At 37.9% G+C, this 17,261-nt stretch overlaps 2 protein-coding genes across 3 annotated transcripts; one reads left to right on the top strand and one right to left on the bottom strand.

The window, feature by feature from the left end:
- Nucleotides 1–63: 63 nt before the first annotated feature.
- Nucleotides 64–2,589, bottom strand: cox5bb (cytochrome c oxidase subunit 5Bb). The gene is made up of 4 exons (XM_077223730.1): nt 2,440–2,589; nt 1,802–1,872; nt 1,619–1,718; nt 64–716 (listed from the first exon to the last, which is right to left on the bottom strand). Exons 1-4 carry the CDS (start codon nt 2,537–2,539, stop codon nt 604–606), a joined length of 384 nt encoding a protein of 127 aa, XP_077079845.1. The 5' UTR covers nt 2,540–2,589; the 3' UTR covers nt 64–603.
- A 1,575-nt stretch (nt 2,590–4,164) lies between these two features.
- On the top strand, nt 4,165–16,200 carry gins4 (GINS complex subunit 4 (Sld5 homolog)). Of its 2 annotated transcripts, XM_077223721.1 has the most exons (7): nt 4,165–4,441; nt 6,233–6,319; nt 8,628–8,741; nt 13,402–13,499; nt 13,677–13,765; nt 14,864–14,954; nt 15,706–16,200. In XM_077223721.1, the coding sequence occupies exons 1-7, from the start codon at nt 4,355–4,357 to the stop codon at nt 15,800–15,802; spliced, it is 663 nt and encodes a 220-aa protein (XP_077079836.1). In that variant the 5' UTR covers nt 4,165–4,354; the 3' UTR covers nt 15,803–16,200. The 2 variants fall into 2 exon arrangements, with proteins under 2 accessions (XP_077079836.1, XP_077079837.1); XM_077223722.1 differs by lacking the exon at nt 6,233–6,319 and having other exon boundaries at nt 4,239–4,441; nt 15,706–15,944.
- Nucleotides 16,201–17,261: the final 1,061 nt, after the last annotated feature.

Genomic DNA, 17,261 nt, shown 5'->3' on the forward strand with positions numbered 1-17,261 from the left:
GTCTTTCCTGTGATGTCAGCGAAAATATTCTAGCAATGAGATGCAAAGAAAAGACACATTATACATGTTGAAACACATATATTTTATTTTAGATATATAAAGACGGAGAAAATTAATTTAAGACTTTAAAAGTAGATGGAATGTAGTTTGAGTCCCACACAGTAGGGAATGTAATTTATTTGTCTACACATTGAAAAGCAAAGACATCTGTAGACATTATCACCCTTGTAAAAATGTGCAAGCGTTTTAGTCGCCGATTTTAAGTAACAGCTCATTCATGTAACAGAACAGTAATGCATTGTATTTGAGGAAAATTTGGAAGTAGCTGAGCCACAGCGAACAATAGGGTACGTAAACGTTCTCCTAATACAATGAAACAAACATTCACGAATAGGAAAACAATGCAGAATTGTACATTTCGGATTTGCAGCAAGCCAGTTTTCTTTATGTTAAATGTCAAATCTGCACATGTGAAGCAACCAATGAAAAAGAACTAGGTCCCTATAAAGAATGCAATTCTATTCTTCAGAACAGCGAAGGAGATTGGGCGTAAGTCACACATCTATAGTGTTTGAGTCAGTATGGGAGTGTTTAGTGCATGTTTCAGTGGGGTAACTCGTGTGGAACCAGCTTGTAGTGAGCGCCACAGGATGGGCAGCGCTGGGCTTCACCCTCATGCAACCAAAACCAAACCACTGCAGTGTTGTCTTCTTCACCTTCAAATACAAAGGAAAGAATAAATCAGATAGGCCTATTAAGGCTTGTCCGAAGATCATCATGATGGCTCATGCTAATAATATACACATAACTGACAATAGCTATACGCTCTCCATCCACCTATTTTTATGCACATTTTGGGATATTGCATACAGCATAGTACAGAAGAAAAAAAAAGAAAACTGGATAAAAACACCACAATGCACATAAATAAATAAAAATGCATTAAAGTAAAAAATAAAAGTGCATTAAAAAATTCTATGCACTCAATTAAAGCGGATATGTTTTGTATTTTGATAAGACGACATGTGCATAAACTATGATGGAAACACATTTACTGAATAAATCCCTCAATGCGCATCAAAAAAACTCAGGTGACTTTGCCTCAGCAGAGGCTGTGATTGGATAACTGGACTAACAAGCGAACCAATGGCCTCACAGCATCTCAAATGTTGGTTTGGTGTTTCTGAAACGCCAGAGTCAAAGTCTGTCATCAGAATGATTTGGTTTAATTCCCTCCAGAAGCATTGCAGCAAATTACATTTTTATTTCTGATATTTTGTGGCAATTCTCCAGGAAGAGACGACTTCTGTTCTCTTGCACACATGGGACAGAAAGGCCCTTTTATTCACGAATGTTTTAAGAAATATTCCAATATTTTGCGCATAAGTTAAATTCGCAACTTTGGATGGAAGCATAATTAATGAAGAGACTATCTAGCTATGATCTTTATTTGGAGGAGTCTTAAAGTCAGCACTGGCATTGTTCATTAATGATACTTGAAGACTATTTTAAATAAGCATCCTAAATGTTTAATGTTTCAATACTGATTAATGAGAGAAAATGATGAACTCGACTAGAAAAATGTCTTAACAGAAATCAATTTTATAATATCACTTACAAACACAGCCAACAATCCTCTTGTTGGTTATGGAGGGGACGATGTGAGGGTCTTGTTCGGAGCCTGCGTACTCCTTCGGTCTTAAAATGTTATATGGATCCTGGTGGAGAAGAGCAGCACTGATTCTCCTGAACTCATACAGGCCTCTTTATTTTAACATTAAACACAATACAAGATACTTGCCGTTCCTTCCTTGGAAGCTTTCAACACGATCTTCTCCAGACCGGTGGCCTGCTCATCATCTGTGGGAATGCCTGAACAACACAAGATCACATACTATTAATATTACACAGCGACTGCAAGGTGTATCCATGCTCCTCATACAATTATTTATTTATGTTTCTGCAATTCATTTGGCTACTTAAGGTACTATTAGCCTACTATAGTCTTTATGTGGCTGAAATGGGCTTCTAATAGTATTAGAAGCCCATTTCAGCCACATAAAGACTATATACATACATGGATAATATATACATACCTACACACACACGGCCATTATGGTTATTATGCAACAAACTAATCTATTTCCTACAAGGCCAACTGACTAAATAGGATGTCATCGATAAACAGGATTAGACGTCAGGAGGAATTCACTGACAACTCTGTAATGAGGAAATAACGACGAAGCTGTTGAGAGAATTTGATAACAAAAAAGTTGCATTAAAGCTGGTGTGTGTAAAGAAGATGAATGTGTATTTGAGGCGGTGGGACTGTGACGCGCTACTACTCAAACAGGCCGATTTACTGTCGATCTAAGCTCTATTTTCCAGCGCAAACCGTCCAAACAGGCACACAAAACAAAGCCATTGATGGACCAGTACCTCCAGATGCCAGTCCCCTGATGACAGCCTGAGATGGGACAGACCGACGGCTGTAAACAGCAACACGGGTCACTGATCTCAAGAGGAGTCTGGCCGCCATTCTCACAAGAAACACTACGCGTGCGCCACAGCTGATGCGCGTTCCCTGACTGATATACTGCGCATGCGTCACAGCTTTATTTATCTATTTATTTATTTATTTATTTAGGCCAAACTTTTTATTAGATATCCTGTCAAGTCAAGTCACCTTCATTTACATAGCGCTTTTAACAATATGGACTGTCTCAAAGCAGCTTTACAGTGGTAATAGGAAATTAAAGTAACAGAGATTGATCCTGCTGCTGACAGTCTTTTCAAGTGTATTTTTATTTTTACTATTGAGAATTGAATTAGACCCAGTTTTCATCAGCATTTACAGCTAGATTTGCTAGATTAAACTTAATAATAACTTTAATCATGATGTATGTACTTTATGTACATTATGTAATGCACCATTAGTTTAAAAAAACGTTTATAGGCTAGATAAAAAAATTAAATAAAAAAATATTCTCAATAGTATCTTCTCAATGGACACCTGGTTCTTGGCTTGCATAAGAACTCTGTTCTATAAAGGCCTTTTAACTGCCACTTCAAAGTGATTAGTAAAACAAAAAAATCGTGTTTTTCATACTTAATGAAATTTTCATTATTTTTTAACTATGTGATTCCCTAAATGCACTTAAAGTTGCAATCAAAGTGCAATACTAAAGTTTACATATGCAGATGCATTATCATAGTTTTCACAATAGAGTTCAGTGTAAGACTGATCCTAGATCAGATACTACAGTTTTATTGTGCTGTGTTGACATGATCACAGTTACAGTACACAGTATGCTTCTGAAAGGTGCTTTTATCTAGAGAAGCTGATGAGATCAGGAAATTCTTATGTAAAGCCTGACATCCATGTGTTTGCACTGGATTCGTTGAGATTATTTATGACGTTTTCGGTGTCTTTAGCTGCTACAGCCATAGACATAATAAATAATATCTATTATTTCTATGGCTACAGCTGTCTACACACTGTGGCATTCATAGATATACATAATAAAGGCCTTTATTATGTATATCTATGGTGGCATTGACCTGTTGCTGCGCGCTCACTGACTGAAACACTGCGCATGCGGTACAGTTGCTGCGCGTGTGATTTAAAGGGCACGCAAATAAAAGCGCAATGCTGACATCTAGCGCTCCGGGCGACTAGCGTGCTGGGAAAAAGGACAAAACATTTTATTTGATCCGAAAAATGCTCGAAATTTGTTAATTCAGAAAAAGAACATATTTAAAAAAATATTTGTATTTTATTATTTAGAAAGCAATAACATAAGCAACCGACGAAAATCTCTCAAAACTGACTGAAAGTTAAAGTCATGAGGAGACTGTAGCCTACCCTATAAAACAAAATATAAAATGTAAAAAATACACATAAATACAGGGGCCTGATTCACAATGATCATATATACACATAGTATACAGATTATGCGCAGTGTAGCCTACACAAATAAAGTGTCCACATCACAGAACTGTTGAATATGACTGATGCAAGATTTCCTAATAACCGACCGGCATGTGAGCTTTATTTTTGGTGCGCAATGCGCAGACTTGCGCCACTTCAACCAGCTTGAGGACGCGGTGACATCATCGCTGCGTCATTTTGTTGTTTTTTGGCGCGAAAAAATCCCTACCAGAAGGTTTCCGCAGTGATCGCGCATGAGGATGTAAACAGCTGAAAGTTCGGGATTTCATTTCTCTGTTTTTTTTTGCACGGAAGTTTGATTTTCCGGAGAGTTTGTATTAGCCGAGCTGGTTCTCTGACGACAGAACTGAACGTGCTCTGTCTGAAACTCCTGCACTTTCGTTACAGTGTTACAGTCACACAATGTCAGTCGCCAGTGATCTCAGTGGAGGAGAGGAGAGCCAGGAGGACGTGTTGACCCCAGCAGAGCTCATCGCCAAACTGGAGGAGGTCAGACAGCTTTAATCTGCTCGAACAATAACACACACACACACACACACACACACACACACACACACACACACACACACACACACACACACACACACACAGTTTAATGCGTTTTCATGCAAGCTGCACAACAATGATGTTTTTCTTACTCTTTATTTTTGTCTGTTTTTTTTAGTACAAATATCTAAACAATCTTAGATCAAGATTTTATTTTAGAATTTACTTAAGAAGCAGAATGATAAAATTAACTCTTGTATATCACTGAAAAATAAATGCTTACAATAAGATATGTCAGTAAGGTCCAAAAAAATAGTCTTTGTATTCCTTTTGTTTAAGAATTTTTGTATTGTATTGTATTGTATTTCCTTTTATATTGTGTTAGAAGCTTTATTTTTCTAACCCCACTGGCAGAAGGTGCCTCAGAAATCGCTTACTGCACCTTTACGCATAAGTAAATGTGTCTTGATTTAAGAATGTTTAATAAAAGAAAGTTTGTAATAAAATAATAAAAATATAGGGATATTTAGATATAGATATGTAGTGGAAAATAAGACGTCTACTGCGACGTCTACTACACATCAAACACATTTTTGAAGTGACACAAAGTTGGGCTATTTAGTGACCAAAAATTTTACGAGGTGCATCCTGGGATTATTTTGAACAATATTGAAGGAGTTCACATGTATGCTCTGGCCACTTGGTGGAGGAAAAACCCGTAGAATGTAATTGAAGAAAATCTAATGTTGACATATTTGTGTAAACAATAATTTATGTGTAAAACTTATTTATTTTTTTGTCTATAAAACTTATTTTAATCATTTAGGAATTAAAAAATATCACGAGAAACACGGATTAATTTCGGTGTGCTTAAATTTCGATTAAAACGTATTGTTTAAGCGTATAAAAACATTGTTTAAAAAGTGCTGCACATTATGGGAATAATATATTTGAAAAATAAACGAATGCATGAGATGCAGGCTATTTTAATGTATTATTGCAGAGTATATTTCTGGATAAACTATTTTTTTTTTTAAATTTTAAATGGAGATCCTGATTCTGAATAGCCATGTTATAAATAACTAGAGGTTCTGGCAAAATGTTAATAGTTGCAGTCTATTTTAAAAATATGTAATTATTTACAATTATTTAAAAAAACAGATTGAATGAATAATTCAATGACTTCACTTGTTTTTATTACTGGATGAATCAGTGAATCTCTTGAATGAATGATTTGATGACAAATACATTTTTAACAGTCACATGTCGCCATCTACTGGTGTAACAAATGTAATTAATAATATTTTAATTTGAACCACCGCGTTACTCATAAAAGGTGATTTGCTCTATTTTGATCGCTTCCGTAGACATCAGTGTTTATATCTAAAGTGTGAGCTATTATCCCAGTTCTTCTCTGATAATATGAATATTTGTAACAGAAATAATGAAACTGTGTGGATGAAAAGGCTTTTTGTGAAGCTGTTTCATACAGTGCTGCGAAAAATTGTACACACCCCTTGCAGAATCTGTGAAAATCTGAATAATTTTAACTAGATCATAAAAAAATACATGTTATTTTTTATTTAGTACTGTCCTGAATAAAATATTTTCCTTAAATTTTTCCATATAGTCCACAAGACAAAAAAATTGCTGAATTTATAAAACAAACTATTAAAAAAGTACTATTAAAAAAAAATTAAACAACTATTAAAAAAGGTTCAAACATTGTTGCACACGTCGCATGCGTTCTGGAATAGTGTTTTCTAATGTGTCAATCATTCTCCTGTGTTTCAGGCTTGGCTGAATGAGAAGTTTTCTCCAGAACTGTTGGAAAACAAGTCCGAGTTGGTGGAGTGTGTGATGGAGCAGCTCACACACATGGTATTGATCTGTGTTCAGTGTTTGGTGAAACATTCTATGTAATATTTAGGTAGTTGAAAAATAACATTGACTTATTTTTAAAAAAAAAAATTACATTACATTTTTTAACATTAGGCTTTTCGATTAAAGGGGAATGAATATGTGTGTTATAACTGGTAAAACACCTTTTAAAAATAATTACCTCTTAGCTTTTAGTAACTTCACTCACAGATATTTTCCACTTAAAATAAAATACATAACACAGTTATGCAATAACAATTGAGATACAAGAAAACTGCATAAAAGTATAAAAATGTTTACAGCAAAACAGACTTGTAGCCAATTAGCAGTAGGCGGCGTGTCCTCTCATTATAGGGTAGGAGAGTGAGCCAATCAGCAGTAGGGGGTGTGTCCACTCATGATGGGGGAGGAGAGTGAGCCAGTCAGCAGTAGGGGGTGTGTCCACTCATGATGGGGATGGAGAGTGAGCCAGTCAGCAGTAGGGGGCATGTTCATTCATGATAGGGGAGGAGAGTGAGCCAATCATCAGTAGGAGGCGTGTCCTCTCTGGTTGGGTTGGAGAGTGAGCCAATCAGCAGTAGGGGGCGTGTTCATTCATGATAGGGGAGGAGAGTGAGCCAATCAGCAGTAGGGGGCGTGTTCATTCATGATAGGGGAGGAGAGTGAGCCAGTCAGCAGTAGGGGGCATGTTCAGTCATGATAGGGGAGGAGAGTGAGCCAATCATCAGTAGGAGGCGTGTCCTCTCTGGTTGGGTTGGAGAGTGAGCCAATCAGCAGTAGGGGGCGTGTTCACTCATGATGGGGGAGGAGAGTGAGCCAATCAGCAGTAGGGGGCGTGTTCATTCATGATAGGGGAGGAGAGTGAGCCAATCATCAGTAGGAGGCGTGTCCTCTCTGGTTGGGTTGGAGAGTGAGCCAATCAGCAGTAGGGGGCGTGTCCTCTCATTATAGGGTAGGAGAGTGAGCCAATCAGCAGTAGGGGGTGTGTTCACTCATGATGGGGTAGGAGAGTGAGCCAATCAGCAGTAGGGGGCGTTTTGACTCATGATAGGGGAGGAGAGTGAGCCAATCATCAGTAGGAGGCGTGTCCTCTCTGGTTGGGGATGGAGAGTGAGCCAATCAGCAGTAGGGGGCGTGTTCACTCATGATGGGGGAGGAGAGTGAGCCAATCAGCAGTAGGACGCGTGTCCTCTCTGGTTGGGGATGGAGAGTGAGCCAATCAGCAGTAGGGGGCGTGTCCTCTCGATGGGGGAGGAGAGTGAGCCAATCAGCAGTAGGGGGCGTGTTCACTCATGATGGGGGAGGAGAGTGAGCCAATCAGCAGTAGGGGCCGTGTCCTCTCGATGGGGGAGGAGAGTGAGCCAATCAGTAGTAGGGGGCGTGTTCACTCATGATAGGGGAGGAGAGTGAGCCAATCAGCAGTAGGGGGCGTGTCCTCTCGATGGGGGAGGAGAGTGAGCCAATCAGCAGTAGGGGGTGTGTTCACTCATGATAAGGGAAGGAGAGTGAGTCAATCAGAAGTAGGGGGCGTGTTCACTCATGATGGGGGAGAGTGAGCCAATCAGCATTAGGGGGCATGTTCAGTCATGATAGGGGAGGAGAGTGAGCCAATCAGCAGTAGGGGGCGTGTCCTCTCGATGGGGGAGGAGAGTGAGCCAGTGAGCCAATCAGCAGTAGGGGGTGTGTCCTCTCGATAGGGGAGGAGGATGAGCCAATCAGCAGTAGGGGGCGTGTCCTCTCGATGGGGGAGGAGAGTGAGCCAATCAACAATAGGGGGCGTGTCCTCCTGATGGGGGAAGAGAGTGAGCCAATCAGCAGTAGGGGGCGTGTTCACTCATGATAGGGGAGGAGAGTGAGCCAATCAGAAGTAGGGGGCGTGTTCACTCATGATAGGGGAGGAGAGTGAGCCAATCAGATGTAGGGGGCGTGTTCACGTGTTCAGGGAGATTTGAAGAAAAACTAGGAAGAGAGATAGCTGAAGGAAACAAAAGAGAAAAGTTCAGAAGAATAACCCTGGAAAAAGAAGAGCTAAATTAATTAAAAGATTATTTTTATTTTCTTAATTTTAATTGTACAATTTGTACAAATGATCAGGCAAGAGCTATAGGACTCGCGTTCATATTTTCTCTTTCACTCTTGCATTGTGTGTTTGTGCATTTCGGGGGCGGAGTAATGAAGGGAGTGGCATTTGTTTGTTTGTGCTGATTTCACATATCAACAGTGTTTCTCAGATATCGCTTACTGCACCTTTAAAATAGTTTCAGATGAAGTATAGCATGAAATGTAGCCTTTATATTTGTGAATACAGGAGGAAAATCTCCAGAGGGTGAGGAAAGGTGATGTGAAAGCCAGTGTCCATCGCATGGAGATCGATCGCATCCGCTTCATTCTGAGCAGCTTTCTGCGCTCAAGGCTTCAGAAGGTATCCTGCAAATCACTTCAGAGTCAGTCGTTTATCTGTTGCATTTATTCTAAATGACTTACAGTACACATATTATACATATATCTCAGGAGTAACCTGAGGACACGTGTCTTGCTCAAGCACACAGTAGTGATAGTTAAAGAGCTGAAGGGTTTGAGCCTAGAACCTTTCAGTTACCAGCCCAGAAACAAAGACTTTAGATAGAAACAGACGGTGCACTCGTATCACTATGAATGAGACATAGTGCAAAATAAGTCCCGCCTTCTAAGTAAAAGAGAGCCAATCACTGATAAAGTCAGTGTAGCTGCGGTTAGAAGCTCTCGTTGCTTTAGAAACAGTCAGTGTTGAGAACGATGCTGCGTCCTAATTCGCCTACTTATGCTACGCCCCTAATGTTTGTACTCTTTTTGGGAAGAAAAAGTAGATACTTCTGAGTGTGTATCAGAAGAGTAGACAAACTTTGGGACATACTATCACGTCATACAATAGCGTCTTTAACGGTTGCTCTCTGTCGCTTAGTTACACGCATCCTGTCAGCGTAAACTGACCTGTCAATCATCTTGTCAAAGATATATCCTCCACTATTAATTTCATTTCCTACTGTATCGGAGAGAAATCTGCAGTCGCGGGTCTATCATGCGGAGACTCCTCATATTCATGGATAAAGATGCATTTAAAAGTTAATGGCCAAATTGATCTTTATAAGCCCATATTGTTATTGCAGATGAAATATAACACGAAAAGACTTGAGGTCAGGAATCAGATACTTGGTATAAAATAAAAATTTCGATTCCTCTTATCAATTCCTTTGTGAGTATTTCAATATGACTTTAAAGTATTCAAGCGCGAGACGAAATAGCGAGACTATATTGGGCAACTCTTAAAGTTATGTTTTTATTACCACACTCTATAATAACACTAATCAAACAACAAAAGACCAAGAGAAAATTCACTCTTTCTTGACTGAATAACTTTTGTAACTATATTTGTAATGTATATTTTATTTATAAAGTGCAGTGCTATTTTACATTTAATTACAGTTTCTGTAGCCTACCTGAATACCTGGAAATCTTAAAACACTGTTTTTTAATCGTATCTTTGTTCAGTTGTATTTATTTGTTGCGATTGCTAATTTTTTATTTGTTCTTTTTTAATTACTGAGTGTTTACTTGTCTTTAATAATTGAAATGTATATTAGTCAGTGTTTTTAAACCACGGGCAAACATTCCTTGTGTAAGTGTTCTTTAGCCTGTTGATTTTTGTTCCTGATATTCAGCTACAATTAAATGTTTTGCAATAAGACTAAATCTGAATGATATCTAAGTTTTTTTTTTTTTTACCTTATTGGAATCGAAATTAGGAATCGAAATCGATAAGCAGAATCAAAATTGGAATCGTTAAAATTCAAATGATACCCAACCCTATTTGGGACACACTTATTCTTACAAAGTTCTTACAAGTAAAGCCAAAGCATTTTGTATCACCCCCTGGTGGATGGTAGCGGTATAGGTCATTAACCCCGCCTCTCCATGTATTTGAATGGGACGCGAGCCAAACTAAAAAATTAAATTACACTTCAAATAATTTTTTTCCAAAGCATTTTAGGTATGAAAAATACCTTTAAGTGATTGTTTCCCCCTGTAAGTTTAGGTTTAAGTTAGTTATTTGATGCTATAAAACGGTGTGTAACGTCATGATTGACAGCTGTGCTTGCGAAGGAGTCTACCGGAGCTTAGACGTGCTGTCCATCTTTTTTTACAGTCTATGGTTGAGATGTGCGCTTATGAATGCATGTGTGCATTGGCTGGTCCAGCATGATAAAAATTATTTTTTCTAATTTATTTTTTATGATTTGAGCGTTTACAAATGTGGCAAAAAGAGGAATTACTAAAGATCAAGTGTAATGACTACGCCACCTGGAATACCAACCCAATAAATAGGCTGCACAGATTTTTCCCTTAATAGGACAAGAGACGTGGCTGAATAAATAGATGATTTTTATTAAAGGACAAAAATATAAGAAATCAAAACAAAGACACTACAAGAAAAATATGTTAAGTGAGTGTACTAAAAGAATAGTGCGGCGCTGACTAGCACAAACTTCACATATTAATGCAAAAGAAATACACTTAAATGATCCCAACAAGGGCAGCACTCAAAAATAAATCAGACAACAGGACTGAGTGTGGCCAGCAGGGGAAGACTTAATGGGCACCACAACACTCAAACAAGTAGCACAAAGAAACTCCCAGAAAAACAAAGCAATAACCAATATTGTGTCACCTTCACGCACCGGTGCACACACACAGCACATCACGAGATAATCAGGGTTCCCACGGGTCCTTGAAATCCTTGAAAGTTTGTGAATCTGGATAATAAAATTCAAGGCCCTGGAAAGTTTTTGAAAATAAACATACATAGATACAAGTCCTTGAGACTGCTTGAATTTATTTTGAGCAAGAAGTTTTCTGGAAAGAAACTCATATTATTCCCTCTGGTCCGCTAATGTGTTATTTCGCCAACACTTCGTGGCCTATGCACACTAGCTTGCTTGATTTACGTTAGTTTCGCGCATTTACGCGTTTCGTTCAGTGTTTCTTGTACTTTGTGTTGTACGTTGCCATGACGTTCACACGCGCTCGAAACTACTACGATCATGGGCGTCGGAACCATTGTATATGTGTGGGACAAGACCCACCCACTTTTTAAGACCAATGATATTGGACCCACCCACTTTTACCGTCTCTAATTCAGCGCATATGTCTGTTCACTTTTCAGAGCGCCGTCAGTCAAATCCATTCCATGCCCTAATAAATTAAACTCAATTTCTCCTGAATCATTATATTTCTCAACGAGCCGCAACTGACGAAAATAACCGCCGTTGTCCCTTCCAGTCAAATATTGCGCTGCAAACATCAATAACAGCTTTAAGTTGCCAATGTTGGCAAATGAGCATGGTATCAGCAGCGGATAATCCACGGATAGCTGTGCATTTAATGCACGACGTGAAGCGGAGTTTAGATTACTTGTTTAATTAAAAGGCACCAGAATACATGCAATGGCATTTACTCCAGTAACAGTTTTCTGGGGGAGGACACACACACTTTTGTTTTTGCTTCCGACGCCCATGACTACGATGGTACCTCAACCTTTGTTGTTGGACTCAACACGTGTCACCAGATTAAGTCCTTCAATTTGAGGGTTTGGACCTGGACAGTCTTTGAAAGGTCCTTGAATTTGAAGTTAACCAAGGTGCGGGAACCCTGGATTATCCACGAGTCAAGCCCCGCCCCTTTGCTTTTGGACCACTCAACCCATAACGAAAATAAAGGACACATTATTACTGGAATAATGGAAATATCCGTTCGTACAATATCTAGCCCGCGATCAACGAGCGAACCTCGGGTAATCCTCCCCGCTACTCAACAGAATACACCACACGCTCTGAAATTACTATCATGATTAAAACAAACATCGTATCAGAGCATAACACATGTATACAAATAATATGCATATACTTGGGGTGCGAGGAATCCCAGTCAACCAATAGTAGCCTGAAGCTAACCAATAGTAGCCTGAAGCTAACCAATAGTAGCCTGAAGCTAACCAATAGTAGCCTGAAGCTAACCAATAGTAGCCTGAAGCTAACCAATAGTAGCCTGAAGCTAACGAATAGTAGCCTGAAGCTAACCAATAGTAGCCTGAAGCTAACCAATAGTAGCCTGAAGCTAACCAATAGTAGCCTGAAGCTAACCAATAGTAGCCTGAAGCTAACCAATAGTAGCCTGAAGCTAACCAATAGTAGCCTGAAGCTAACCAATAGTAGCCTGAAGCTAACCAATAGTAGCCTGAAGCTAACCAATAGTAGCCTGAACCTAACCAATAGTAGCCTGAAGCTAACGAATAGTAGCCTAAAGCTAACCAATAGTAGCCTGAAGCTAAACCTCCATACTGCCACAGAAACAAAATTTAAGAGACAGTTCTCAAATTTCATTGGTGAATTCAAGTATGAAATTTAATTGTAAGCTTCCTGAACAGCTTTGGAGAATTCATTGATGTTTCCACATTCAAAGAGAAAAGAGCTGCACTAGCACTGGCGTTTCAAAGATGGCCGCCGAGTGAAATGACTTGCCTTGAAGGGACTTTGCCATGGATGTATTTCTGCTCCAGAAAGGATCTTTAGCATCCTGTGTACATTAAACAAACCGCTTCACGTGGACATAATTTTGCACAATTTTGCGCAATTTTTTTTATGTTTGATTTTATTTCCATTTAAATTTTTCTGGGTTCTGTTTTTTTTTTTTCAGCACTCCGTTTTAATGGTTAAATTAAGTTTAAAAAAAATAATCTATGAAATTAATAAAACTTTAATTTATTAACTTCTTTTACAATAACAGGGAACTTTTGAAATATTTAATTTTTCAGAAATTCTGTTTAAAATTTCCTAGACATAAACAGTAGGATTCAAATGAAGGCATAAAACATTGACAATTTAATTAATCTTTTAAAATGTTAAAAAGTTTCTGTGTGTGTGTGATATGATGATAGTTTTTCTCAAAGAAATGGTGAAACTTCGATTTGACAAAATCTGTGACATTGGCAGTAAATGGATTGTGTTTATGATACTTGTATATACACGTGACTGTTGTCTCATCTGCAGATAGAGAAGTTTTACCCTCATGTTTTGGAGAAAGAAAAGTCGCGTGCGGATGGAGATCCCTCGTTTCTCTCTCCTGAAGAGTTTGCCTTCGCTAAAGAGTGAGTTCGTTCTGAATCCTGATTCTCTCTTCCATATCAAGCTGTGGTTTATAACAAACAGATGCTGTCGTGGAGTTTAACTGGTCTTGAAGACAGATTATAACGGCTGTTTTTGGGCAGCATGCTGTGTGTGATTTTTCTCCTATAATTCACAGAGGTTGTGTGTTGTTTGTTTAGGTATCTGGCCAACACCGAGGTTTATCTCCAAGCCGTGGCTCTGAAACACATGCCTCCAAACCTGCAGAGCATTGACATGCTGAAGGCCGGTGAGAAACTGATCATCGCTGTAAATGGATTCATCGCCGGGGCTGTTTGTGTTTACACCTGGCCACTTAATGCGTTTTCTGGGCAACTTTTGTTTTTTAATTAAAAAAACTGAAGTTAATGTTTGAAATTTAAATTTAATACTGTATTTTGCAGTTATATTTTGAGGTTTACTAGCCTGAAAAAACTGGACAATTATGGTAGAAATCATAATTTTTTATCTTTATTTTGATATTGTAATTGTCATCCATTTGGAGTAAATTATTTGGATTATGTTTTACTGTGAAAAATCAGGTTTCCTCAACCAAGTCAGTTATATAAAATGTATATATTATACATATAACTCCTGGATGATGATGATGATGATGATGATGATGATGATCTAAATCGAGTCAATTTAACAGCCCAGAGTATGCTGAAGGTGTGCACATGTTTACGCAGTTCACTTAAAAAAAATTTAAAAAAAAAGATTCTGATGTGCATGTATATTAAAAAAGTTATCGGAAAAGCATATGCAATACTGTTCAGAAGTTTGGGGTCAGTAAGATTTTTTTTTCAAGTAATTAATACTTATCTTCAGCCAGGACAAATCAAATTGAATTGATTAAAAGTGAAAGTGCATATTTTTAAGTTTGTTACTAAAAAAATGTATTTCAAATAAATACTGTTCTTTTGAGCTTTCTATTCATCAAATAGTCCTGGGAAACAAAATTATAAAACATGAAGCAACTGTTTTAACGCTGATAATAATCAGGAATATTTCTTGAGCAGCAAATCAGCATACATGTGATTTTTAAATCGTAATATTTCACAGTTTTAGTGTTTTTACTGTTTTTGATCAAATAATGCTGCCTTGGTGAGCAGAAAAGACATCTTTAAAAAATATTACTAAATCTTACGACCACAAACTTTACTCTACTGAACAGTAGAGTACATTATTCAAGGGAGACCTGAATGGATAGCTGTAATCTCCACTTTTGGAGTTAATAGCGTAAGCTGTAATGGTGGAGTAATTGTGCAGCGCTGGATATCCAGGTGTTTGTCAGTGGCAGTGATTGATTCATTGGTGCTTCTGTATGTGTGTGTGTGTGTGTGTGAAGTTCCTGAGCCGTGTCTCGACTCGTTCGTGTTCCTGAGAGTGAAAGAGAGGCAGGAGAATATCCTGGTGGAGCCGGAGACAGATGAGCAGAGGTATTAACAACATCATTTATATTCAGCATGTTACACACTCTTGTAGTGCAACTGTTCCAGAAAACAACAACACAATTATGCTTTTAGGATACTTAAAGTGCCTAGCATTAGTGAACACATCTATGCTAAAGTTGACTAAAAAGAGGAATAAAAAAATCATCTTTTGCAAATTGATCTTAATGATTAATTTAAAAAATGAGGAAAAATCCAACCTTTAAGGACACAATTTTCTTTGTGAATGAATAATGTATCGTAAATAAATAAATGTTCTTCCTTAAAATACAGGTTGCATAAGTCAGGACACCCCTATGTTAAATTCCCATAGAGACAGCAGATTTTTATTATTAAAGGCCAGTTGTTTCATGGATCAGGATAATATGCATCCTGATAAAGTTCTCTTGGCCTCTGGAATTAAAATATCCCACATCATCACATTCCCTTCACCATATCTACAGATCGGCATGGGGAACTTTCCATAAGATCATCTCTCAATGCAAATCAAACCAGCTATTAGCCTAAATAACACCATGCCAATCTCTAGATATGGTGAAGTGTGTGTGATGATATGGGGCTTTTGTAATGGCTTTGAAATCCTTTTAGTTCATGATAAAAAAATGCTGGGTTTTCTTATCAACATTACATAGTCTCTTATAGGGGGCAGCATTTCTTTCGTTTTTTAATGAGCTGGTTGAGATCATTAACCAATATAAGTGAACTCATAACAGTATTTCTTTGCTATTGTCTCTTTCAGGGAGTACGTTGTGGACATGGATGAAGGTTCGCAGCACTTGATGCGTTACCGTATTATAGCGCCCCTAGTGGCCAGCGGTGCAGTGCAACTTATTTAAACCCGGAGAGCCTCAGGAACAGAATGAAGATCATCGGTCAATGAAGCCCGACTGTGAACATCCGTGTCCCAGCACCATGAAACTGATTTAAATACAATATGGAGTATTATTATCTATAAAAACAAACATTCTTCAATGTATTCTAACACAGTACTGTATATACTCTTGGCCAAAGACACTCTGAATGAACTTGGGTTATTGCAAACTATCTGCAGTATTTCATCACATATTGACAGCTCAGTTATTGCAGTCCAATTATAAACTAGTGACCCTGACGCTCTTGAAACGGAAACTGTGGTTTTCTCTGTAAATGGGAAGTTGTTGGTTTGGATGTGGTCATTAAATGGTCACTGGGGCTTTGCTGGAGTGCTAGGATAAAGTTGTATTATTTATGTTTCTATATTGATCATGTTTTTGTGTGTGTTGTCTGCTGCATGTTGTTTTGGTTCTTCGAGTTTGTAAAAGTCAATTGACAGACATTTTTTTTTATCGTTTCTCAGTATGTGGAAAATTAAATTTACAGTGACCTACTTTGAGTTATTCAGTACTTTCAATGAATGCACCTCTTGATGGATATGAATGTTGTGATGTTCTTTCCATCAAGAGATGCATCAGTTTTTGGTCAAGATCTTGTATTGTCAATGCAAGAGTCCAGCGCTCTGTAAAGTCGCCTCCAGCACATCCCAAACACTTTCAATCAATTTAAGTTCTGGACTCAGAGGAGAAAATGATTCTTCAAGCTCCTCACAACCATTCTTTCACAATCTGAGCCGGATGAATGTTGACATCGTCATCCTGGAATATGAACATGTTGAGTCCTCATACATGGTTGTTTAAGAAATTAAAAGCTACACACTCCATCAATTAGCTGTTGCCAAACATATAATATGCCAGAAACACAATAATAACTGCAATAATGATCCAATCATAGACTCTTAAGCATCTGCCTACTTAAATCCAAACAACGACTTTTTTTTTCGGGCAATGTCTATTCAAAGAATTTCGAAACTGAATACTGCAATGTACTGTTTATTTCAGTACTTCCATTCTAAATGCCTTACTATCATGCATGAACTTAGTTAAATATCATGATGCAATAATAATAATATTTAAAAAAAAATCTTTTTAACCCTATAAAGCCTGCTAAATCATATTTAATACATGAATTTCCAAGTTCTGACCAAAACTTTGCTGAAAAACCTGTCGCCCATAATCTACAACATGCCTTCTGTCATCTGATAGTCTAGACTTTTTTTTTATCAAGTAAAAGGTATTTTAGTATAATTCTAAAAATGTCCACCTTCAGGTCATTGTACGCGTGTATTTTGCTGTGAAATCTTTACTTATAATACTGATCTTTGCTAGAAGAATAAAATGAAGCATTTAAATATCAACTCTATAAGACATTATTGGGAAATATAATGAGTGACGACGGATTTATATGCATTTTATGTCAATA

Source organism: Siphateles boraxobius, unplaced genomic scaffold, assembly GCF_051911475.1.
Source record: "Siphateles boraxobius isolate OS27281-9 unplaced genomic scaffold, OSU_SipBor_1 9, whole genome shotgun sequence".
In the NCBI taxonomy this organism is placed as follows: Eukaryota; Metazoa; Chordata; class Actinopteri; order Cypriniformes; family Leuciscidae; genus Siphateles; species Siphateles boraxobius.

Excerpts from the sequence above, each read along its gene's own strand:
- gins4 (XM_077223721.1), top strand. The coding sequence starts at position 4,355 with ATGTCAGTCGCCAGTGATCTCAGTGGAGGAGAGGAGAGCCAGGAGGAC. Across the intron at positions 4,442-6,232 it reads TCATCGCCAAACTGGAGGAG|GCTTGGCTGAATGAGAAGTT; the intron begins GTCAGACAGCTT and ends CCTGTGTTTCAG. Across the intron at positions 8,742-13,401 it reads TGCGCTCAAGGCTTCAGAAG|ATAGAGAAGTTTTACCCTCA; the intron begins GTATCCTGCAAA and ends TCTCATCTGCAG.
- cox5bb (XM_077223730.1), bottom strand. The coding sequence starts at position 2,539 with ATGGCGGCCAGACTCCTCTTGAGATCAGTGACCCGTGTTGCTGTTTAC. Across the intron at positions 1,873-2,439 it reads CAGGGGACTGGCATCTGGAG|GCATTCCCACAGATGATGAG; the intron begins GTACTGGTCCAT and ends TGTGTTGTTCAG. Across the intron at positions 1,719-1,801 it reads AAGCTTCCAAGGAAGGAACG|GATCCATATAACATTTTAAG; the intron begins GCAAGTATCTTG and ends CTTCTCCACCAG.